Genomic DNA, 25,450 nt, shown 5'->3' with positions numbered 1-25,450 from the left:
GTGGTTCATAGATTTAAAGCTAACTTTGAAGTTACTGAAAGATTGAACCAGATAAGGCACAAAAAGCTGTTTTAAAATACATACACAGTGCTGCTGTTTATAAATGTGAATATGTAGATGTTAGATACAATATGTATAGCGCTGAAGGGACATCAGAAATTTGCTGCCTACGTTTTTTTTACCACTGGGCAATGGCTGACATTAGGTGGTGATCGTACCCCAGTGGAGCAAAGAAATATCCTGCAGGTGTGCATGAGCAGAGAGCGGCATGAGAGCAGGAAGTGGTTTTCAGAGTTCGACAAACTGAACGCAGAAGGAAGTGTAGCCTCGCTTTGACAGGAAACCGATCTTAACAGTCAACAGTCCATACACCCACAGGTACCTGATAACAAGTGGATACTGTCCCTCTTTCGCTTACTGACTGCTGTATTGCTCATGGTATTAAATAATAGTCACAGGTAGTGTTTGTGTGCTAGACCTGTACCTTTACAGGTCCTTTGTCAGGCAGGAGAAATGTTGTTCTTGGTTATTTCTGTAATTCAAATTAGTTGACTTCTGAAAACAGGAACGGAAATAGCAGTTACTGCATTTGACCCATTAATTTATCAGAGTCAACAGTCATTTAGTTATTGACACTTTGTCTTTAATGATAGAAGACAGCGGAGTAGAATTCAGCTTGTATCCTTGTCCGTCATTATTCAGATGAACTCAGAATGTAAAACCACATTTCTCACACTGATATTGCGACAGGCTAAATGACTCAAGAACTGACAGATGAACAGGTTTCCTGTGAGGTGAAGTCCTGGCTGATAACTACCTACAGCAGGCCTACATCAGATTACACTTTGAAAAAAGCATATGTGTACATTGCTTTGAGTTTGGGCGTTATACCAGTAAAAGGCTGATTTCAGTGACGAATCAGAGAGGCATTTGGAGTAAAACCTTGGGCATTAAAGCAGAACAGGAAGTGACGAAGAAGGGAAGTATTAAGTGAAAACAAAAACAGCTGAATAAAATTGTGAGATCTTGTAAATATGTGAACTTCTCTGTGCCGTTTCACGAGGAAGCACACAGCCCATGAGTGAGATGCATTGGGAGCTGCAGCAAAGCAACCACACTGAGAGTACCTGGTCGCATGTGTGGCTGGATGACGGATGCAAGACAGGAAACGAGAGAAACAGTGAGACAGAACCAGAAACGGCACAGACTACTTTGTCATCCTGAGCACTTACAACAACAGTAGTAAATGAGAAGGGAAGCAGGCAAGGTCTTCTATGAAGGTATTTGAATTTGAATTTTATTTGATGTGTCCTTAACAGGAGAGACAAAGCTTGAGTCTCACACCCTAAAAATCTGAAATGGGTACTGAGGAGAAAGATTTGGAGCCTGCAGCTCAACAACCACCAGAGGAACAGGGATCACCCGACAAGGAAAAGGAATCTTCTGTGGAGCCTCCTCAAGGACAAACATCTGAGACCACCGACCCCCTCAACACGTACAAATGGCATACCGGCTCCAAGGGAACGCTCAATGAACTGAAAGAAGAAGAAGAAGGTGGAGCAGTTTCTTCCACATCTACAGTTGAAAAGTTTCAGAAGGCCTCCACCAACAAATGGAGCAAGATGCAAAACTGGCGCAAGGCTCTGAGCGAGGACCCCGGGGACAAAAATTCGTCCAGCGGGAAAGGTGGGGAGGGAGCCAAGCTGGATAAAAGCACCGGAGGGACCAGAAAGAACCCCTTCAGGAGGGCCCTGTCCGAGCCTCCCGGGTCACTGTTTGCGGCTCTGTCCACCTCCTCCAGCCCTGCAAGGCCTGCTCAGGCAGCTTCACCATCAGCTGCTGCAGAGGCCTCAGGGGTCTCCTCAGCAGACGCCTCACAGAAAGGAGGTGGAGGGGCACTCTTAAAAAAGTACCTGAGGACTGTGTCCCAGAAGCTCAAAAGGCCCAGGCTGCAGAGTCGGAGCAGCACCCCGAACTTACTGCCAGGTAAAGCCATGCAAATCTGATAGTATACGTGTACTCAAACCTTTTTAACCGCCCTACTCAGTCTTCCAATTTCATGTTTAAGATTAGCACAGTCATTGGATCGATGAATTTTAAACGCATCAAATTATGGTAAACTGTGAATCACCCCACAAACAAGATGCACTCAAGAACATTTTGTTTTCATGTAGCAAAATGTTGTTCAGTCATGATTTCCTTTCATTGCATGTAGGATCAGTCAGTGACACACTGCATTAGGTGGGGTATGTGTGACTTTTTTTCACAATGGCACGTTCTAAATACAGCTGTATTACTGTTAAGGGTTTTTCAGCATCTATTATCATATTAGACAAACTCAGTAATAAAAACACAGCTGGCAAGAGACAAGCTGGCAAACTTGTAAAAAGAAAACCTTAAGGAGGACAATAAAAAGTGAAAGGCATCAAAGTTTATAGAACAAAGATGGAACAATATCTACCAAACTAGTCACAATTAATTGAAGACCTTTGGGCTTAACTTCTGGGAAAACGAGCAGAAGCTGAAAGCCAAACCAATCTTAGAATTAGAGCTCAAAAAGCAACTCTTATAGTGCGATGGCCTCTTTAGCTTGAGCTTTCCCTGTAAGTTGGAGTGAAGGTGTGATCACACCTGACAACAAATCTGAGCATGACGACAAATCTGCGTCAGTAGCAACCTCAAGAAGCTTCTTACCAGCGTTCTCATTGAAAGATGCATAGACTTCAAGCTATCAGTTTGACCCTAACACACTAATATTTTCTGTCAAAATTATAAATTGTAAATCATCAAAAAAAAGAGTAAATAATAGCATGTTTTATTGAGTTATCAATAAAATTAGTGATTTAGTGTGAGTATTATACTCTAAACTAGTAAACATTGTGTTCTGTGCAAATGTGTGAAGCCAGAGTAGAGGCGTTAAGGTGGGCAGTCATTTTTCAAATGTATGCAAATGACAAAAAGCTTGTCAACAACTGCTGGTCTCACTTTTTTCACACAGAAGTCAAGTGTCTGTTATATGCAAATGCTCTGGTTATTTTTCTCTCCCACTGAAAAAGACTTAAACAGAATTGAGACCTTCTTTATCAGCACCGTCAGACCCTGACAGTGAACATGATCCAGATCCATCACTTTACAAAGGGCTGTAAAAAAAAACTGCACAGAAATTATCCAGAAATGAAATGTAGCTGTAAGAGAAGAACAACTAACCAATACCTCTACGCGTCAAGATTTACAAACCACTCCCACAGAAAACTTCCGCGCTGCTGGGAAAGAACTAAAAGCTAAAGCACTGCAGGCTTACCTGTAAGATTCTGAGAACATGGCAAATGTTGTGTGAACCAGCTGTGCTGTATGATACTGAGGTGAACTCATTATTACAAGAGAAGCCAAAATCCAACTAAAACCCCACACGCCGAGTTTGCGAGTCTACAAAGAAAAAAACATTAATTTGTCACTGAATTATGTAAATATTCTTTACTTTTAAGTACCCATAAATGACTGATCCGAATCTAGAGCCATATTTAAGCAAGCAACAATCATCCAACTGTGCAAGAGATAAACAAGGAGAAAATCTCATTCATTAAATAATCACTTTATCTTTCCTTTTAGGATAACAGATGTTTTATTGTTATCTTTTTATCTATCTATCCCATATCTCTCCCATAGCATACTAGAAAAACTCCAACATTAATCACCACTTTTTATTTAATTGTTACTTGTAGTTACTTAACTGTTATTTTCAATCTGTACAATGTTGTTGCTTTGATTTTTGTCTTGTTTTTATCATTGTTTTAGACCTCAGGTAGAATCCAGTAAAAGGGAATTCAAGAGAAGAATAAAGAATCAAGAATAAAAGAGTACTCGACTTAAGCAAGAAACATGCAAAACATTATGCTACATAAGCTTTTAAAAAGGATAAAACTGAAACCATGCAAATACATGTTTGAGGACGTGTACATGAAGAAAAAACTACAGAGAAATGACAGGATGTGCGCAGCTTATTGCTGGTGTGTCATGAAAAGAGAGAGATAGAATCAGTAGCTGCGGCAGCTCCACAAGTAGGAGCGGCCAAGTGCTATGGGAGATAAGTGCCATCAAGCCATAATTACCAAAAATAAATAACAAACAAGGGCCAGCATGTGCCTGCAATTACATACTGTAATTGTAACTGTTCCTGCAATATCCATTCAACTATAGAGTTGTTTCTCCAAGAGTGAGAGAATTTATATTGTTACTTATTTACACTGTGATTGTATGGTGTGGATAACCATGTAAACTCTCTGTAGACCATCCACTGATAAATATCAACGTGTGTACATTCATGTGCGTGCACACGTCTGCTTGTGTAGCAGATGTTGGTGAACTGGCATCAGGTGTACCCACCAGTTGTACCCTCCCAAGACTACAGTGGGCCCCGCCTCAGGAGGTCCCCTTATGGGACATTAGCAACTGTATCCTTGAAGATGGACAGATTCTCATTTCTCCAGAGGAAGAGGTACCAACACAAACCTACACACCAATCACCAGCTCACGTTTTACCAAAGGTCCATTACACCTGCAGACACAGAGCAAATGTGAAAAATTCAAATCAACTGCAAAGTGAAAGCATGACACTGACAAACAAACAGTTTAAAGACCTCAGAGTCATTTTATTTTGTGACAAAGTGGGTGTGTGTGTGTGTTTCTCAGCCTACGATGTGGACCCGAAACCGTGTCAGCAGTTGCCTGTCCAACCTCAGCATGCAGAACCTCGTAGATATCGACGCAGGTTAATACATCACACAAACACACGTATGAATTAAGCAAGAACAAGCAGTGAACAGTAAGAAAACCATCGGGAAAGGCCTGACCAGCATGCCAGTTACTGACATCACAGCAACACGAAGTATGATTGTACAGACAGTCACAGAGGAAATAGCTGAATGTTTATGCGTGCGAGTGACTGTCAAATCGCTTCCTCTGCGTTTTTGGGGGAAGATAACATCTCGGCTGGGTGTTCCAGCAGTCCAACAAATGATCGTAGAGAGAGAGAGAGAGAGAGAGAGAGAGAGAGAGAGAGAGAGAGAGAGAGAGAGAGAGAGAGAATTTGCTTCCATTCAGATCTGGTGTTTTGCTCAGAAGAAGCTCTGAAGCTACACTGTGGAAGGTCACCATCAACATATCTTAATGAAGAGAAGAGGGAAAATCTTAAAGGGACAGATATCAAAACAGACTGTGGCACACATCTGGACTAAATGATGGGATTTAGACGCTGGATTGTTTGTGGTGGGGCTTTGGGTAAGCAAAAAAAAAAGGGAAATCTGTACTTTACTTTGTAGACTTTACATTCATATCTTTGAGTTTAAAGATTAAAACTAAAGGGTTAAAGAAGGTGACGCTGAGGAGACAAATTCGAGGAAATCAAGGCAGAATGTGATTTTCTAATTTCATCCTCTGTAAATCTTTAAGTGGATTTTTTAATAATAGAGATGTCTGCTAGTGAGATACACTGTACACAATGAGTGAACCTTTAGATAGCTGCAGTTCCAGCTGAAAACCACATCCTGTCTGCCTTAATCTGCAAGTATTAGCTAATTTTACATCCTTGACTAATATTTTGAGGGTAGTCTTTCTTCAGTGGAAGTGCAGAAATGAGTGCTGGCAGTGGTTTTGGAACAGTGAAAAAGATTAATTTTGACAAAAGGGTTTGCCTATCAAACATCTGGTTTGGATATTTGATTGCTGGAAACAGAAACAAACAAAGTGTTGACCAAAAACACTAATGAAAAAAAAATCTTTGTCTATAGTTGCTTATACTCACTGCATGTTTTGTTGAAAAAATTGAGATACGTTGACCAAAAATAGCATTTTTTAGTTCTTTATCGACATCAAACTGTTATTTTTTTCCTGATACTTAGAATGTAGCCCTGACCACATGGGCCTACAGGGTGGCCCTCGACCAAAGAGCCAAGATGGCGGTGTAAGGGTGAGTGTTTTACACACCAGCGATGATAATCTTTCTGCTAGCCCTGCATTTCCTGTTGATGTAATACATAATTGCTCTCATACACCATGCTTGCCTTCTTCACCCTTAGGCACTGATCAAGCGACGTCTCGAGAACAGAGCCAAGAGGAATAGCAACACCCAGCTGAACCCAACAGGACTGATCAAAGGAAGCAGGTGGCTAAAGTTTACTGTAATGTTTGTGAAGGCAAAGACAGCAAAGCCCATACGAGCCCAATATGAGGTTTAAGTGCAGCCATGCAGTTTGAATTTAGATCTAATTTCTTCTAGAACAAGAGTTTCCAGCCGCACTAGCATCTCTGTGAGGCTGACCTGTAGGCTGACGTCAGCATGCTAACATGCTCACAATGACAATGTTAACATGCTAATGTTTTGCAGGTTTACCATGTTCACCATTTTAGTTTAGCACGTTAACATGCTAACATTCACTAATTAGCACAGAACACAATGGGCAACCAAGGATGATGGGAATATCATCTTCCATAAACCAAACAAATCCCTTCAGACATAACTGTTTATACCATAGTTCATGGCTGTCAATCCAGTCCAGGTTGATTGATGGATACTGTTGTAGTTGATGCTGACATATTTAACCGTATAAGTGAAAACTTAGAGGGAAAAGTCAGGGTATTAGAAAAGTCCAAGTTTCATCATCTGGCCGCCCTGGATATCTGTACCAACTTTTATGGCAATCCATCCAACAGCTGCAAAGACATGTCATAACCGACACCTTCCGCCCCCAGAAATGTTAACTCCATGGTGGCATTTAAGGAAAACTCAGGGGATTGGCTACAACCTCTGTGGACCTTGAATACCTGTACAAAATTTCACATCAACATCACGTTGACATGTTGTTCTTTTTTAAAACTTGACAGAATTACACTGAAGATGTGGTTGTAATCTATCAATACATATATCATATATAACATATTTACATTCAAGTAACCTTTGATAGTACCAACAGTCTGTGGAAGTTAAATGTAGTACTAGCGTCCCAATGCTGTAGCCACGAGTACTAAAAGGTTAAAGACAATTTTATTACCCTTGACGAATCTGGTATTTGACACTTCACATTTGAATCATTTCCAGTTTGGCTGACTTTTTCTACTCTGTTCATTTTTAAGGCACTATGGATCCCGGGAATCTGTGTCAATTCCAGTCAGTGCAGTGGGGAGTCTAGACCTGAGTGCAGACACCAGCACTGTCATCAGGCCAGTCCACAGCTCCATCTTAGGGGAGAAGTACTGCTTTGAGGTACATTTTGACTTCTGTATTCTGTCTACGATGCTCACTCAGGCCCCTTGAGGAACATCATGCAGTGCCCTCCATTCAATCAAAAAAAGACGCTTCCTATCCCAATAAGGCTGACAGGATTCTGTTGGTTTCAATGTACTTGTAGGTGATAAACTCTGAGAACACCCACTGCTTTGGCTGCTCCTCAGCTGCCGAACGTGACCGTTGGATTGAAGACCTGAGACGGGCTGCGCAGCCCAATAAAGTAAGCCATTAGCCATTTGTTCAAAAAAACGTGTCATGCAAAATTTAAATGCAATTACAAAGAGCTAAATGCATCATTGTTCACAGGATAACATTGAGCGCACAGAGAACTCCCTGAGTCTATGGGTGAATGAAGCCAAGGATCTGCCACCCAAACGGTGTTATTACTGTGAGGTACACCTGGATGGGACCCTGTTCGCCCGCACCAGCAGCCGAGCTGTCGGCAAGCCGTCTAACCGCTCCAGCCTGGCAGGGGACAGCTCTACTGGGCCTTCTGGAGGTGCCGGGAGCGGAGGTGCGGCTGGAGGATGTCAGTTATTCTGGGGTGAATTCTTTGAGCTAGACAACCTGCCCTGTGTCTCCCAAATCACCCTGCACCTCTTCCGTGAGGAAGACCCCAAGAAAAAGCGTCACTCCCGAGATGAGTCCAGCCTGCACCCACTTGGCAGCGTGGCCATACCTCTAAATGAGATCAGGGGGAGGACCTATCAGGAGAAGTGGTATCCCATCACTCCATACAAGGCCTCAAGCACAGCGGGTAACAAAGAACTGCTGGGGACACAGGCTTCACTCCGCATCAAAGCCCGTTTCCAGAATTTGCAAGTGTTGCCCATGGAGAAATACAAAGAATTTGCCGAGTACGTGACGGTGGATTATGTGGAAATGTGCAGAAACCTGGAGCCACTTCTGAATGTAAAGGAGAAGGAAGAGCTGGCAGGAGCCCTGGTCCATGTACTGCAGAGTATTGGCAAAGCCAAGGTGGAGAATGAGCCTCACAGAAAATGCATATAATCTAACTGCATCAAAGTTTGGAAATCCCACAGTGGGAAAACACAACTCAAACATAATTTGATTTAAAAAATACAACAGAGAGAATAACCTGACATATGTTTTCTTAATTGAATGTGTGTGCCTCAGGAGTTCCTCATTGATTTGGGCAGTGCAGAGGTGGAGCGTCTTGGAGAGAGGGAGGCGCTGATCTTCAGAGAGAACACACTGGCCACTAAAGCCATAGATGATTATATGAAGCTGGTTGGCCAAAAGTACCTCATTGACACACTAGGTAGGGTAGTTCAGTGGTAAAGGTGGCTTCTTGTAAAAGATATTGGTTGGTGCTTTGTTTTCAATGAACAATCCTTTCTTTTTAACTGCAGGGGACTTTATCCATCGTCTTTACGCTTCGTTGGAGAACTGTGAAGTTGACCCTCGTAAATGTCCTGCGACTGAACTGTCAAACAATCAGAAGCACTTGATGGAAGCGTGTGAGGAGGTGGTGCAAAAGATTATTAAGATCCACGGGTGAGAGAAGAGTGGCCATGATAATATAAAATATATAATAAATATATAAAATAACACAAATTAAATGTTTGGGTCAGTTGTAGTATTTGAGCAGATGGACAAAGTCACATTCACAGAACTAATGCTTGACATTTCTCCCCTTCAGACCCTTTCCCGAAGAGTTAAACAAGATCTTTTCCAGCTGGGTGGAGCTGTGTGAAGACCAGGGCAGACCTGAGATTGGCCAGCGTCTCATCTCAGCTTCGCTCTTCCTTCGCTTCTTATGTCCTGCAATCCTCAGTCCTTCTCTTTTTGGTCTGACACAGCCTTATCCAGAGCCAAACACCCTGCGTACCCTCACCTTAACTGCTAAAGTCATCCAGAATCTGGCCAACTTCACCCTGTGAGTGGTCTCATATCTGCTTACACACTTATGTGCATTTATACCTGAGTAAAACACAATTAGACACACTGAAAAACAAGTATTCTAGAAATGAGAATAATTTAATTTTCTTAATTTACCTTAAGTGGTAGGTAAATGAAATTTCTTGTTCTTTTTCAGGTTTGGAGAGAAGGAGGAATATATGCTCTTCATGAACGAATTCCTGGAGCAGCACTGGGATGGAATGAGGAACTTCCTACAAATGGTGTCCAATTTAGACACCGAAATCCCAATGACTTCCTTCGATGGCTATGTAGACCTGCCACTACGATTGGCTGTGCTGCATGGCCTGCTGGTAGACATCATCTATCAGAGGACCCAGGTAGGACAGTCAACCAACAAGTCCAGTTTGGTAGTTAGTTCTACAGGTTTGTGCAGCTTTCACAGTTCAGTTTTTTTTATTTTTACTTTAAGCATGTGTACAATTGAACCAGTAGACTGTTAATCATAGCATATACTGTATATTCCAGTGTCCATGGGTCGTTTTGGAGACACTCATACACAGGAAATGCTGCAGCCTCGATCATTTTTGGCGCGGCTGCTGGTACCCCCTAACCCTTATGCCCTGGTTATGCTAGAAAAGAACTAGTTTGTACAATATGCTGTCTCCTGCATCAGAAGGCAAAAGTGTTTACAGCTGTTCTGAACAGCCAAGCTCAAAGGCGGGATGAAAATGTGTCTGTAATAGAAAGAGGCGATAGAACAAAGGAAGAGAGCTACAGAGAGAGGCTCGACCCCTGCTTACTGTCTCTCCTCTGCACACCTTGCTGATCAATTACTGTGTGAAGTGAGACTGAATGTCAGATTGTCAGTTTCGGAAAGTAACAGAACTAGTCCGAAGCAGAAAGATGTGATCAGTATCCAGATGTTATTTGCATATAGAGCTAGTTTTGGACGTTTGCAATTAGACATTTTCATTTCAATCTGGCAGACTAGCTCCAGATGTAGTTAAGCACAGCTGACTACATTCTCACTGACATGTACAGCTTGCCCAAATGGCATTATTTTTATCCATACAAAGTATCACGATCCTGACTGCATGAAAACAGTATGCTAAATAATGTTTCTTCCTCAGGACACAATCGACAAGCTGCATCCTCTGCCTTCGATTCTGAACCAGATAACCGAATCTCTGGGCCCTGAAGCACCTCGGATCATAGTTAACAGGTATGTTAAAGGTCTATATCTTGTCAGCGACTTAAGGTAAGACAAGATAAGATTTTATTGATCGCACACTGGGGAAATTCATATGTTACAACAGCAGAATAAAAAGGAGAACTTTTGATGTGTTATGAACTTGAACATTTTACTGAAGCAAGCGCTTTCTTGCAGCCAAACAGGACAAGCCAAGCCAGTTTATGTTCTTCCTAAAGACTTGGGCAAGTACAGCCCTCACCAATCATCTCTTCAGCAGCTTCCTGTGGACTCCAAAAACCTACGAGATGGGTATGACAGTTGTACATTTGTTACTGAGCTCAGTCAATATTGCTTTGTGGAATAATCATGAAGGCGATTTCCGAATGCCCCTTAAGTTATCGTACCACCGATGCATCTACCCATTTATCTGGTAAGGCTCATTCTGGCTACCATACAGGTAGGTCACAATTCCTTAGATGCTACACCTCCAGCTTTGTCCCCCAGGCAAATTAAGAGGTACTCCCAAGCCAGATGGCACATGTAGTCCCTCCAACAGGTTGTGGGTCTGCCCATTGGTCTCCTTACAGTTGGAGCTGCTCAGAATAGCTCCACAGGTAATGTCAGGGAGAGAGCTCATAATCAAATGTCAAATAATCTTAGCTGAACAACTACTGTACATGTTGTCGAGCATACTACTTAAGAATCTTCATTTTCATATTTTATTGCAATACAGTAAGTCTGTGGTTTGTATAATCAATAGACAACACTGACAGACGTCCTTTACTCAGTTCAGGATATATACATACCACATGGTGTACAATACAGGTGTACTGTAGGATTGTTTAACCTGCTAAAATGATTTGCAGATTTTTCAAACACCATCATTTCGTATATGGCTCTTAAATGATTAATAGGCTCATTCATTCATTTAACAGGGATGTCAGGACTCGGAGGAGTATGAGAGAGAGGAAGCCAGTAACTAGAACTCAGAGTGCTCCACACAGACGTCCTGGTCACCCAAAACATACCTTGAAGAGGCAGACAAGTTCTGAAACCCTGCCAACAGCTGACCACGAACAAGAGATCAAGGCCAACGAGCTACTCATCTCATCACCGAAAACCGTGAGTAGAAAGAGGAACTGTGAACTTAGCTCGGCTTGGCGACCGAGCTGCACAGATAATGCACCCATGCCACTGCAAAAATACTGCAATAAATACCTCACCTTTTTCAGGTAGACTGTCTTGAAATATTGCATTTTACTGCAATGTATAAACTTGTCTTTAATCAGTACTAATACTGTAAACATATTTTTGACATGAATGTGAACACAGAGTATGACTTTGTGTGTTTAGGAGGAATCATGTAGATAATCCTTCATTGTGTTTCAGAGTGCCAGTATCAAACGTACACCTGCACCAGTTCCCTGGATCAAACCCAGCCACAACAGGGAGTCAAGTGAGGTGAAGACTGAGAATGAGGAGTTCAGCTTGCTGGATAAGGTGTGTCAAACCTCCTATTCACTAAAGTGACGTCATTCTATAATCTATGATTTCATTATTATTTCATGAAATGTCAATTTGTAATTTACATACCAGCATGCTCAAGAGCTATCAGAGCTTCGTCTGGGAATAGAGCAGGTGACGGAGCGTGAGCTGGACATGGCAAAGCGCCTGGAGGACTTCATTATCCAAAGCCAGGACCAGAATGCAATGCTGCAGGCTGAGGTGAACAAGCTGCAGAATCTGCTGGCTGTTCGAGACGAGCAGCTCGCCAGTGCCACCTTCAGGTAAGACAGCAGAGTTAAACAGTAATTCCATATTCCATTTGTCAGTAAATGTATTCAGTTTTCAAATGAAATATGTTTAATTTTGCCTGCATTTTGTGTGTGTTTATATGCATGTGTATTCAGCCTGCATACTGTTCTACACATTATAACTTCATTCATCTCATAAAGATTAATGAAGCTGAACTTGATCAGCCTAAACTGATGCTGCTCCATTTGGATTGGGCGTAAAAAGCAGCACGCTAGGCTGTGTTCTGATTGTTACTCCTAATTATCGGTAAATTGTCTGATGTTTACATATAATTTGTTAATGACAAGTGCTGTCCTCTTTTATCTGTGTTTGTCACAGGCTGGGTGTGATTGAGGAGGAGCGGGAGGAAGATGAGAGGAAGCTAAGTGTTGCCATTGCAGCAGCAGAGCGAATGAACGTACTGGTAAGACAAAAAAAGAAAGTCAGTTATCAAGCTTTGTTAAAGGAAAACTTCACCTCAGTATTCACTTTTTAACCACATCAGTTAAAACTTTGCAGAACCATCAAACACTGAGCATGCTTGTGTGCTTCATGACTATACACAGGCTAAGCTGTCACTATTTGTAGCTTTTGTAGCCCCTCAGTGTTTCACCTGAACTGTGGTTGAACAGATAATGAATTAATTCTTATTTTGGACTTTGATTCATGTTGTTGTCATCAGTTCAGTGCATCTTTTCCATAATACTACAGTTTTTACTACATATTGGAAGTACTGTCATTGACAGTATACAGTGGATGAACTGCATACATAAGTGAGTCAATGGAAGAGTATTCACGGTTGTTTTCTATTTGTTACCAGGAGGAGCAGTTTGCAGGCCTGCTGAAGGACCTTCACCAGCTCAGTGAGGCCTACAATAGTGACCAAAACAACATCCAGCATCCCGCAAAGCCACACATCAACAGCAACTGAACCCTAATTTTCAGGCTGCAGTGTCACAGTTTCGTGTAAATACATACATAGAGTTCATGTGGCAACGACTGCCTGAATTCACGATTAAGGTTTCCTGATCAGTTGTATGCTTATTTTATGAACATATTCAAAATGGATGTGAGTGGTCAAACTCTGCCTGAGGTGAACTTGAAATCAAAAGGATTTGCCTGCATTTCAGCTTTTATTGTATCTCAGCTACAGAAGTGTTTTACATGTAAACGTCACTGATAAATAAAAGAACTGCACCTCTCAGCGCATTCTGCAGTGGGTCATTGTAGGTGCAAGTATGCCTACTCAGCTACTCTACTTAAGTATAATTTTGAGGTAATTGTAGCCTACTTTAAATGAGGTTTATAAGCTTTTTATTAGATAAGATTAGATCAGACTTTATTGGTCTCACAATGGAGAAATTCACTCTTACAGAAGCTCTCCAAAAGCAACGGGGGGTGGGGGTGGGAGGGTGGGGGAGGTTGGATGTTGGACGTTTGTAATCAGAGAAGAACAGAGGTTATTGCACATAATAACTATATAATGGAGTTGTACAGTCTGACAGCGGTGGGAATGAATGACCTGCAGTAGCGCTCCTTCCTGCACTGAGGGTGTCTCAGTCGGCCACTGAAGGAGCTGCTCAGCTCCTCTACAGTCCGACACAGTGGGTGAGAGTTGTTGTCCATGATGGCTGTGAGCTTGGCCAACAGCCTCCTCTCACCCACCTCCTCCACTGAGTCCAGTGGGCAGCCCAGGACAGAGCTGGCCCTCCTGACCAGCTTGTTCAGTCTCTTCCTGTCCTGCTCTGTGCTGCCCGGGGCCCAGCAGACGACAGTGTGGAGGTTAGCAGAGGCTGCCACAGAGTCATAAAAAGTCCTGAGCAGGGGTGGAGGTGACTCTGGCCCCTCTTGTACAAGGTGTTGGTGTTGTGGGATAAGTCCAGTTTATTGTTAAGGTGAACACCCAGGTACTTGAAACTATCCCCTGTTACAATGTCCTGCCCCTGGATGTTCACTGGTGAGTGTGGTAGTGTCCTCTTTCTGAAGTCAACCACCATCTGTTTTGTTTTACTGGTGTTCAAGCACCTATACTTCATACTCCACTACATTTTTTGGCATCTACAATTGCTTTGCAAATCTAGATTTTTATTTTGAAATAAAGTTGAAGACTTCTTCAGGAGGGTGAAATGAAAATTGAACGGACGTTGATGTTGCCTCACCTGCAGTCTCCAATGTCTCCATAACCTCAGATCCCACCGTAGACGTCAGCTCAACGTACAGTCTTCAACTTTTAAAAATGTCTGAATTACTATATCCTGACATGTTGAGTAAATAACTGCCTCACAGGCATTTCACCAGTGACCGGCTGACACCAGGGCCAAGCACAGCCACTCAACATGCAAGAAGTCCTGCACAAATCTATTCACATTAACTTTTTAATGTAAATGACCATTTACAATATAGCAATTATACAGTAATATTATACATTAAATATAATACACATGAGATGATATGAATGTACGATATAGACCATCTCATAGAACAGTCTGCATGTGCTGGTATACTTCAGAAGTCTGCATTTTCCTATATTGGCTGTGACTAACGCTGCACACACATGCAGAAAACTCATCTAATGTTCAATATGAATAAATAAGTTACCTGGAAATGAGTGACGAAGTCTTCATCATGCTCTGCTCGTGCTGCTGGAGTACTTCTGTTATCTTCAAAAGATGCAAGAAATGTGCAGTAGAGCAAGGCTGGAAAACAGGATACAGGATACATTTTAGGATACTGATTCTATCTAACTTTCTATTTTGTAAACACAACTTTCAGGCTGCACAAGAAAGCACTCTATAACACTGCTAGTGCATGAATTTCTACTCAATAACATCTCAGTTTTGTTTAAGTCTGGTTGATGTGTGGTTTAGGTGCCACCTGCACGCTGGAAGATGTAAATTGGCCACAAACACTACAACAATGACAAACACTGCAAACTACAACTGTTATAATGACACCCTCTGGTTTTTGAGTGAAGTGTGTATAAATATGTAGATATAGATTTTTCACTGATTTATTTGCAGGGTACTGGGGATTTCTGGAGAAAAGGCTGAATAATAATGAACACTAGAAAGGATCAACAGCATCAATTCGTGTTAAGTTAGCTCTTTAACTAAAATTTTATTTAAAAAAAAAATACTAAGTCAAGACAGGCACACAGTAAAGAAAAAAATATTTCAGTAAATATATAATTGTGATTCATTAAGTAACTATTTTTGACTTTTGTCTCACAATTTTGACAAACAACGACTGTTGTTTTTTTATCTTTAAATCTTAAATAGTCATTACGTTTAATCTCTTCGTTCTTTTCTTGAGAGGAATGGACTTCTAAAGATCGCTTTCCATATATTCACTGTTTCACAGGCAGAGAGAGATACAGAGAGCTACCGACAGAGGGAGCCAGAGAGACAGAAGCTGAGAGAGAGAGGAGAGGGAGAGAGAGGAGAGGGAGAGAGAGGAGAGGGAGAGAGAGAGGGAGAGAGAGACAGACAGACAGACAGAGAGAGAGAGAGAGGGAGAGAGAGAGAGAGAGAGAGGGAGAGAGAGAGGCTCGTCTCTCAGTGTTGATACCGGACCCGCAGTCAACACCGGGACACTTCACTGTAACGTCGAGCGTCACCGAGTTGGGCTGAGTTCTACACTGAGTCCTTTGCTGTGTACTCGAGGATTCAAGGGATTGTGGACGCTATAGTGTAAATATATATATTTTTTCACTTTCTGAATTTTCTGTTGATGTTTTGAAATGTGTGAATGTGTAAACATGAATGTCAACCCTCGTCTTCAGATACGTTTGCTTCAATTTAGGCAACAATTTTATTTAACGCTGCTATTTTGCTGACAACAAACGCCACACGAGACGAACCCCGTCGGCACTGACGTTGCATGTTTGCTGTGGACCTGAATCGACATGAGAAACGCTTTACTTTCGTTTCAGTGCGCTGACAAGTTAGGTTTCGTTTCTCCCTCGCAGCCTCATCTGAAGCGTCATCATGGCCGACACGGAGCAGAGTCACTTCTCTCTGATGAGCCTGGAGGATGAGCTGACCTGCAGCATTTGTCTCAGTACCTTTGACTGTCCGGTCACCATCCCCTGCGGACACAACTTCTGCCAGGACTGCCTCCTCACCACCTGGAAGGACTCCTACAGCTGTCCCCAGTGTCGGACCCTCTTCCCCACCAAGCCCGAGCTGAAGAAAAACACGGTCCTCAGCACCGTCGTGGAGACCTTCAACTTGAGGTCGAGCCAGAGTGAAGTGAGCCTGGTCGTAGAGGAGAGCAAAGCCGAGACAGAGGATGTCAAAGAGGATGTCATACGTTGTGATACGTGCATGGAGGCAGAGGCGTCCCGGACCTGCCTCACCTGCATGGCCTCTTTCTGCGAGGAGCACCTGCGGCCTCACCGGGAAAATCCAACTTTCCGTCTCCACCAGCTGAGCGAGCCTGTGGGCGACCTGTCGGAGCGCATCTGCCCGGAGCACCACAAGCTGATGGAGTTCTTCTGCAGCCAGCATGGCAGAGCAATCTGCAGCGTGTGCCTGCAGCAAGTCCACAAAGGCTGCTCCTTCATGTCTCCTGAGGAGCAGAGGAACGCCAAAGAGGTGTGTGTGTGGCCAGTAACCCATGTTTGTAAGACAAGGCTCTGTGCAAAACGGACCATGATTCACTTTGAACTGTGTGCGTCTCTGTCTGACGTAACTGAATGTGTCATACTTTCGTGTTTGTAGTCCGACCTGAGAGGCAAGTTGCGTGTGCTGGACGAGAAGATCATGAAGAATCAGAGCGTCATCTTTCAAATGAACGACATGCAGAACAAGCTGAAGGTGACTCCCTGCATTGCCTTGCCTTGAAAGAAGAAGAAGCCTGAGTAACAATCCATAACACTGAGTTTTTGTATTGTAATGTATTCGGTATTTATGTCTGCTGTCGTGATCCTCCCCTAGGACTCAGCGACCAATAGGATGAAAGCTTTGACGGCCGATTACCAGCAGATGCGGGATATGTTGGCCCGAGAGGAGCGTGATGCTCTGAATGCAGTGGGCCACGAGCTGGAGACTGGTCACACCAAACTCAAGGGTCTCGTGCAGAAGTTCACTGAGAACATCGATAATTTGAGCAAAGCTAAAGAAGATATCCACCGGCTGCTGAGTCAGTCCCAAACTGTGGCCTTCCTGCAGGTGAGACAGCTGTGGCAGACAGTTTTTCAGAAAGCCCACACACAGTACAGCTCACTTGCAAGCTGATAGCATTTCTGAATAGTCCGTCTTATTCTGTTACGATACGTGGCATGCCTAGCAGTGACGCAGTGGCTCTGCCAGATGCCTGTAAATAAAGGTGTGAACCTACCTTTTCACACAGCCTGCAGTCATGCAAACACACAGAGCATCAGCATGTCAATGTCATGTACTATTATAATGATAAGAATTTAATCAGCCAAAAATGTGTTGAATTCAATTCATTTCCTCATCTTCACATTCTTACAATCTTCCAACAACCTTCCAACAGTACCAGGACCAGGTCCCATCAGGCTCTGCCTTTTAATAACCTGAGCTGTGTGAGTTTAAAATAAACAAAACCAACTGTGCATATGCAGAGTACAGAGTACACTGTGTCCCCTCAGCAGCGGCTTAGCTGGCTTTTATATTGCATGCAAAAGCTTTCTTGCTCTGTTTTAATTCAAATCAAGCTGCATTTTTCATTAATTCCTCACACCTTTATTCTACAGCTTATGCCAGAGACGTTTTCACTGTTGGTGAAAGAGCATCCACCTTGTCTTACCTTAATCGTGTTATAAATAAGGCATCAGGAGGAGGCAGATGTTGTTTCTGCAAGTTCATGTGGATGCATACTGTATTTCAACCATGGCACTGCAAAACAACTGTATTCTTACATCATTCCACTGATATATAAATTACACTTTTACCTCATATTAAACCCACAATTGCTCTATATTGACTGTTTTGAACAAAACTTTGTTCCATCAAAGAAAACACTGTCTTGCTCTCCTCACAGGCTTCATTTGACCTGCCCCCAGCCACAAACTTTGATCCTTATGCCCTTCGAATCAACCTGGACTCCAAGAAGGTGATGGCAACACAGGCCTTTGCTGCAGCCCTGAAGGAGCATCTGACAGAGGTCCTTAAACAGCCAGTTGAGGCCAGACCACTCATAATTAAAGCAGGTGAATGTGGAAAATACTGGAAATCAAATGTTGACTTTATTGATGCTGTGCTTTGTGGTGGTGGGCTAAGTGAAATTCTGAGTAGGTAACAGTCTTTCTCTTGTGTCGCTGGGATCTTCATTGTAGCTTTCTGCCATGGGTGTTTGTGTGTGTGTGTGAATAGCTGAATGAGAGGCAAACTGTAAAGCTCTATATAATAATCCTAGTCATGAACTTTATATCAAAAGCAGCTTTCCTACGAGTGGCCTAACTCCAAATGCTTACAAATGTGGTCTGTTTACCATTCGCAGATGAAAAAGCAGTTCCTGTCTCAGGAGGTAGTGGATCTCAGCCAGAATCTGGTAAGTTCATCTCTGGCTGGTAGATTTCAGTCACAAAATAATGATTTACAACTGAGTGGCAGGTGAATTTGAATGTATCTGTCAGTGGCTGGTAGATATTCACAATTTAAGAAATTAATCCCCCACCCTGGTGTGGTGTGAATCGCTTAAGTTTTCATAAAATACCTTCATACATCTCAAGTACATACGTGACTGACTCTTATCAATGTGATTAAAGCAAAATGTCTTCTCCTTTCACCGTCTCTGTTTCAGCACTGCCACAGCCTCAAAAGCAGAGAAGAAAGCCCAGGTCACACAGTCCAGGTTGTCCACCCATCCAGCCATACTTCCAGCCATGGAATCCGTTGTCATGGAATCAACCCCCGTATGTACGGGGTAGGTCACCAGGCTTTGATAGAAGTTGCTGCTGCTTTCATGGTGCTGCATATTTACACCTTTGAGCCCTGGAACTTACCAGGAATCTGGTGCGATCATCTGTCCAACTTATATGTTTTAAAAAAACCTGACAAGCATTTTACAGTTCACAGTTGAGCTTTTTTCTTTTGCCTCTTCCTGTTTCAGAGCCACAATGGGCTCCCAGTCCCTTCAGCACCCACGCTCCAGAACCTCAACCCAAAGCAGAGCCAAAGAAGAAACCTAAAAGTAAGAAACTAAAAGATAACATAACCATCAGTTGCCAGTTTGTTAGGTACATCTAGCTGAACCTTATTTGTTCCAATGTAATAAATCCTTGATGGAGGTTATAATGTTCAGTTTTTGAGAGAGGTGTTTAATAACTTAAGGGCCATTTTGGATGTTCTAGTTTTGGTGCTGTTGAATTGTATTGTGTCATCCTGAGATGTTATGTGATGTGTTGCTGCCTCTACACGGTCATTGTTTGGTGCAAGAACTCTCCTTTATTTAATGCATGTTGATTGCAGTTACCTGTCACATAACACTTAACAGCTCTCCACTTTCACTGCAGTTACAAAACATAGTATGTTTTTTTTCTTTAGAAAATACCAAAAAAGCCCCCCAATCCACCGAAGACAATATGACAAAGAAGAATCTAGCCAGTTCAGTGGAAAACCTGTTGGAGTGTGGTGCGAAAGACAAACCCAGAGGCCGAAGTCCTGCAGCTGAGTCCAAAGGGAAGCCAGGTAGATATCCACCATACATTAACATTTAGCATTGCTACGTTGTCAGACTCATGACGCAGAGTTAAAAATGTATATATCAAATGGCTGCAGCACAGCCAGTGATGTCTTTTATATTCCACACATTCTTGCTCCTTGTCAAAACCTTAATCATTCATTAACCACAATACAACTGGAGCGCGGACAGTGCACATGCACATTCAGGTGTATCGGCTGATGTGGTCTGGAGCCTTTAGCCTCAAGCAGAGCTCAGGAGCCCGCTAGGCATAGGTCAAACTTGTAGTCGTCAGCCCCAGCTGACACTGACTCAGGTGATGTCTCTTGGGGCATGTAGCAACCAAAAACGTAATAACGGCCAATAATGTAATAACTACCAATAACGTAATAATTTTGGCCATTTTAAATGTAATAAAACCAATAATGTAATAACTTGCCAATAATGTAATAAAACCTTTGAGCCAATAACGTAATAACTTTTTGCCAATAATGTAATACGTTATTACATTATTGGCTGATTATTACGTTATTGGCCTAGTATTTAAAAACCCTTTGAAAATGTAATAACTGGTGCTGATAATGTAATAAAATTATATATGACTGTTATTTTTTTATTTTCACTGTCAAATATGTCTAGTTTATGCTCAGGTTGATGCCACTGAATGACCACACAGTGTCTTCAACACAATTGTGAAACATTTTAAGTTCTGCACTGCGTGCCTGTTTCTAATCTACATTGAGATGCAAACTTCTACCATGCTAATCATATGTTTGCAAATGGATGATGCTTAGTGTTATCTCCAGAACACTCATAGTCACTGAAGTTGCTAATTAAGAGGCAGCACATTTTTACCCATTCCAAATTCCAAATTTATTGAGTTTGCTTTAATCCAAGATGTCCATGCTTGGGACATTCAATCAAGTCTCGCGCTCATTCCAGGCACTGTCGGCAGCATTTTATCCCAACCTCTATATAAGAGAAACACTTGAGGAGAGCCTAGAGCTGGACAAAGAAAATGACTTCACCATCAGTATTATGAAGCTATACAAGGCTGCTGGACGCAGCAGTGGATAAGCTGTTTAGTGCATGGATAAGGGAGTTGTTAGGCAAACATAGCCAATGGATGAAAAAGCCTGAGTTTTGGGCAGTACAAAGTTAAGGATATCTACTGGAAAAAGTAATGCCAGTTTTATTAGTGACACGAGGCAACGCAAGAGGCACTCGCCTCTAAAGCTCAAAGAGCTATAGAAGGCGAGAACTATTGTTATCCCGCACGTTTTTCTTCCCATTTTTCATCTTCCGCCAGAATTTTGGCGCGTAACTAGTCCCGCAGCTTTGAGAAAACCCTCTCAAACTATATATCAGACACACACATACGCAGTCACACACAACAACAGATACATACACACAGACACAGTCACACACAAATACAGTTAAATACACACAGACAGCCTCATATACATAGACAGGCACAATGCCGTAAGCTCTATTAGCACCGTTAGCATTAGCACCGTTAGCTCTGCTAGCCCTATTAGAAATGTTAGCACCATTAGCTCTATTAGCGCCGTTAGCTGTTAGCTCTGTTAGTGTTAGCTCTGTTAGCTCCATTAGCATTAGCTCTGTTAGTGCCATTAGCGTTAGCGCCGTTAGCTCTGTTAGTAAAAGGAAACTTTGGATGATAATAGAGATGGTTCATTTCCAAAAAATTCATTCATGTTTATTGAAGACCAGCAGCCCCCTCGTGCCACTGTCAAAATTTCAGCGGCGCCGGAATTGTCTAGTTTCATTTTTATTGTTCATGTTTTTCTATATATATATATATATATATATATATATATCTTACATTAGATTGATATTAATTGATGAGATATGTATCAACAATATAAACATATATTTTATAAAACAGCTCCAGTTCCTCACAGAGTCCGGATGTGATCTATAGGCTGTTATATCATAGAGTTGTGCTAAACCCTCTGTTAAACACCTGGATGACATCACAGGATCTTACAGGATCAAATATCATTTTTATCTGATCAATATTATATTAATAATGAGAGAGATCAGGCAAGAGAGAGAGAGATAGAGAGAGAATCTAAATCTTAAATTTGTCCACTGTACTTATTTTAATTCAGTGAACTGCACAAAAAAGTGTATTATTCCCAAGAACTGCAGTCATATATAATATTATTACATTATCCGCACCAGTTATTACATTTTCAAAAGGTTTTTAAATACTAGGCCAATAACGTAATAACCAGCCAATAATGTAATAACGTATTACATTATTGGCTAAAAGTTATTACGTTATTGGCTCAAAGGTTTTATTACATTATTGGCAAGTTATTACATTATTGGTTTTATTACATTTAAAATGGCCATAATTATTACGTTATTGGTAGTTATTACATTATTGGCTGTTATTACGTTTTTGGTTGCTACAGGGCACTTTATCAGACTTTGCACAAACGCCACTAAAGGCTTTATAAGACAGACATGCATGAACTCCCCAATCCCCGTAGACAGGTTATGTGTATAATTGGTGGTTTACTTTTTTCTAAAACTTTCATTTGTTATCGCTGAACCTGATGACAAATTACTTTTTTGTCCTACAGAAACTCCAAACATTCCACTAGACATTACATCTGCTGAGAAAAGAAGCGAACTTCTGAAATGTAAGTGTATGAATGTAGCTTTAGTCTTTCCCACATGTAGTAATAGTGGTAATTATGTGAAAGGTCATTTTTTATTCTGTCCCTACCAGATGCCACGGTACTCACATTGGATCCAAAGACGGCCCACAGCCGTGTCGCCCTGGACGAGGGCTACACTAAGGCCTCTGTGTCAGATGAGCCAACAAATTACCCAGACTGCCCTGAACGCTTCGCTGTCTGCTCCCAGGTGCTCGCCTCCAAGGGCTTCTCCAGAGGGCGCCACTACTGGGAAGTCCGACTGAGCAGCAACAACTTCATTGGCATAGGCTTGGCTTACGGCAGCATTGACCGCAAAGGTCCTACCAGTCGACTGGGCCGCAACGCCCAGTCCTGGTGTGTCGAGTGGTTTAACGTAAAGCTGTCAGCTTGGCATAACAGCAGTGAAACCGTGCTGGTCAATCCCAATTCAAAGCGCGTAGGTGTGCTGTTGGATTGTGAGGAGGGCACTGCTACGTTCTACAACGTGGCAGACAGGGCATATCCCCTCCACTCCTTTGTGTTCCCCTTTGCTGAGGCGGTGTATCCAGCTTTCTGGATTTTCTCAAGTGGCTCATCCATTTCTTTGTGCAAGATGCAGGCTTGAGGAGCGCACGCACATAAATGACAAATGCGGGTGCACACATACACATGGTTGTCCATTGTTCTAATTACTGTCATTAATAATGGAAAAGAAAACTAGTAGCATTTAGAAGGCCAGTCTTGAATGTTATCAGCAGCAAACATTTGAAAATGTAAAAAATATGTTAAGTGGTAATCTCGATTTCAGTCCTGGTTGATTCGGCAACACCTGTAATTACTGGTGGCGAGGGCAAATTCGGTTTAATACCATGGGTCCCAGAATTCTGGGGCAGCAAAACAAACTGTTGTCATATTAACAAAGAAGTCAGGCAATAATTGGACTTGGTCTGTTAGTAACTGTGATCTGATTTTATGCTGCGTACAGCAGGAGTCTGCAGAGAGCAGGGCACAGTGAAAGGAGTTGGTTAACTTACCTTGCTGAGAGTGCAGCCTGTCGCCTGCAGCTCTTCATCCATCATCTCACTGTGGCTGCTCCTTCTTTTTCCATCACTCCCGTCAATATTGCAAACTGATCTGCTGTCGAAAAACGCAGAAAAGGATCAGTGTCTTGTTTTGTAGATGCATTTTGGATGAATGACAGCGATAAGTGCGTAACTGAATAACAAACGCTTGGCATTTCCTGTGACTGCTTCATAGTAAAATACGATACAATTAAAAGTTAGTGAAATGCATTTAATGTGAAGCTGCAGTAATAGGATATGTTCGATTTGCACAAGTAGTAACTTAATACAGAATTTTTTTGGGAATGTTGCCACCCAGTTCATAATACTGCAGATATATAAATATTACAATGCTTTGATCAGCAGGCCATAGGCTCCATCACTATTGTGCTCACTCATTCACCATTAGACATTAGACAGGCATTTATTTAATATACCCAATATAGGTTAAAAGAACTTTCACATTAAGAGGCAAAACCAGTGTTGTCTGTGCGAATTGCAGCTGAATGACATTTTGTGCTGTTGGGATGGGTCAGGTGAAACGGTGATTATCCTCACTATTAGTGCTTACTGCTAACTACCCTTCTGCTAGGTCTGCTTTATACCAAGAGAATGAATAAAGAGCTGCTGGTGGTTATTCTGCCCCACCCGATAATGTTGGAGCATTAGAACTGAAATGAAGGTCAAGAGTTAAAGGCATGGCATAGCTCATGTCCTTAGCTGTTGTTGTTAGCTACGCTAACTGTGGTTTACAGCTGCTGAATTGGTGGTTATGTGACCACAAAAATGCTTCTCAGAACACAGGAATAGAAATATACCTTGTGTTTGTACTCTCAGCATTTAAAAACAAGATAAAAACTGTTTTTAAAGCTACTGTATATAATATACCTTATATACAGAAGGATCAAAAAGAGAGTGCTTTACAGCAAGTAACCAACAATATAACTAAGAAGTGGTGTGCTCTGAGTCAGTCACTTTCAGGCCGACGCCTTGATGGTGTGAACGAGGAGGAGTTGTAGCTGGGTCATCTGAGGTGGGTTTCAGTTTTCAGAGATTTGATCTACTTCCTCATTTTCTATGATGACAACAGAACACACACTGTACGCTTACTGTACAGCATGTGTGTGCTAGTGTGTCTCCTTCATTATTGTGTGAATTATTTATAATGTACTGCAGAATGGTTGGGAATACGTCTGGATATAGAAGTTAGTTAATCACTTCACTCTAGGAAATGTCAATACGGTGTTTCAATGTGATTGATTGGTATGATTTCTTTGTGTGTTGGAGTGTAGCTGTTGAGGTTATAGGGCTGGGTGATATGGCCACAGTCCTATCAAGATACGTTTTTTCCATATCAGTCAGTATCAGTGTGTCATGCTTCTATTTCTGGAAATCTTAAATATTCCTTTAAGCTTAATATTGTCTAACAGTAGATGTAGAATGTGGAAATGACTGACAACTGTTTGGGTTTTGAACAAAAAAAAACAAGGAGCGCTCCTGTATTCCTTCTACCTATCCTATTTTTGACACCATAACAATAGCATGTGGACTCTTTAGCTCAACCAACCCCGTAGAATGGGTTCTTCGTAGGAGATTGCATTGTGATTGGCTAGACTGGTTTCTGTGATTTGATTGGCTCTTCAACTAATACAAGCAGTGTACCCTACAGACGATGTAATTTTTTACAAGATAAGTCAGTGTATCATCATTTGTATCACCCAGCCCTATATGGTCACTTCCTCAACCCTTTGTCGTACTGGGTTGATGAGAACAGAAGTCATATAGACTCTGTTCTTATCACGTTCTGATAAGAAGTGGCATCATTTTTTAAAATTATTTTATTTTACTGGGGTTTGAACCAGGAAATAATGCAGGAAGAAAGAAAGTGATGACATGCAGCAATGGTCCTCGGCTAGAT

The 25,450-nt window shown here is 42.0% G+C and overlaps 2 protein-coding genes across 4 annotated transcripts; both read left to right on the top strand.

Annotated features, from left to right (window-relative positions):
- Positions 1 to 1,045: 1,045 nt before the first annotated feature.
- rasal3 (RAS protein activator like 3) lies at positions 1,046 to 13,376 on the top strand. Of its 3 annotated transcripts, none has more exons than XM_041933215.1 (19): positions 1,046 to 1,986; positions 4,350 to 4,495; positions 4,690 to 4,768; positions 5,898 to 5,965; positions 6,075 to 6,160; positions 7,129 to 7,258; positions 7,404 to 7,502; positions 7,589 to 8,260; positions 8,420 to 8,564; positions 8,656 to 8,800; positions 8,946 to 9,182; positions 9,342 to 9,543; positions 10,297 to 10,388; positions 10,554 to 10,667; positions 11,294 to 11,480; positions 11,748 to 11,858; positions 11,955 to 12,145; positions 12,492 to 12,576; positions 12,973 to 13,376. In XM_041933215.1, exons 1-19 carry the CDS (start codon positions 1,359 to 1,361, stop codon positions 13,081 to 13,083), a joined length of 3,528 nt encoding a protein of 1,175 aa, XP_041789149.1. In that variant the 5' UTR covers positions 1,046 to 1,358; the 3' UTR covers positions 13,084 to 13,376. The 3 variants fall into 3 exon arrangements, with proteins under 3 accessions (XP_041789149.1, XP_041789150.1, XP_041789151.1); XM_041933216.1 differs by having other exon boundaries at positions 1,047 to 1,986; positions 4,353 to 4,495; XM_041933217.1 differs by lacking the exons at positions 1,046 to 1,986; positions 4,350 to 4,495; positions 4,690 to 4,768 and adding an exon at positions 5,084 to 5,277 and having other exon boundaries at positions 12,973 to 13,375.
- A 2,314-nt stretch (positions 13,377 to 15,690) lies between these two features.
- LOC121604849 (E3 ubiquitin/ISG15 ligase TRIM25-like) lies at positions 15,691 to 23,103 on the top strand. Its single transcript, XM_041934479.1, has 11 exons — positions 15,691 to 15,841; positions 16,120 to 16,747; positions 16,874 to 16,969; positions 17,090 to 17,323; positions 18,159 to 18,327; positions 18,618 to 18,668; positions 18,921 to 19,043; positions 19,230 to 19,310; positions 19,664 to 19,807; positions 22,415 to 22,474; positions 22,564 to 23,103. The coding sequence occupies exons 2-11, from the start codon at positions 16,139 to 16,141 to the stop codon at positions 23,094 to 23,096; spliced, it is 2,100 nt and encodes a 699-aa protein (XP_041790413.1). The 5' UTR covers positions 15,691 to 15,841; positions 16,120 to 16,138; the 3' UTR covers positions 23,097 to 23,103.
- Positions 23,104 to 25,450: the final 2,347 nt, after the last annotated feature.

Source organism: Chelmon rostratus, chromosome 3, assembly GCF_017976325.1.
Source record: "Chelmon rostratus isolate fCheRos1 chromosome 3, fCheRos1.pri, whole genome shotgun sequence".
NCBI lineage: Eukaryota > Metazoa > Chordata > Actinopteri > Chaetodontiformes > Chaetodontidae > Chelmon > Chelmon rostratus.
The sequence above is the reverse complement of the archived record's forward strand: the minus strand, read 5'-3'. Positions and strand labels throughout refer to the sequence as shown.

Coding starts and splice junctions, on each gene's coding strand:
- rasal3 (XM_041933215.1), top strand. CDS start 1,359: ATGGGTACTGAGGAGAAAGATTTGGAGCCTGCAGCTCAACAACCACCA. Junction 9,183..9,341: donor AATCTGGCCAACTTCACCCT/GTGAGTGGTCTC, acceptor GTTCTTTTTCAG/GTTTGGAGAGAAGGAGGAAT. Junction 12,577..12,972: donor CAGAGCGAATGAACGTACTG/GTAAGACAAAAA, acceptor ATTTGTTACCAG/GAGGAGCAGTTTGCAGGCCT.
- LOC121604849 (XM_041934479.1), top strand. CDS start 16,139: ATGGCCGACACGGAGCAGAGTCACTTCTCTCTGATGAGCCTGGAGGAT. Junction 19,044..19,229: donor TCAACCCCCGTATGTACGGG/GTAGGTCACCAG, acceptor TTCCTGTTTCAG/AGCCACAATGGGCTCCCAGT. Junction 19,311..19,663: donor GCCAAAGAAGAAACCTAAAA/GTAAGAAACTAA, acceptor TTTTTTCTTTAG/AAAATACCAAAAAAGCCCCC.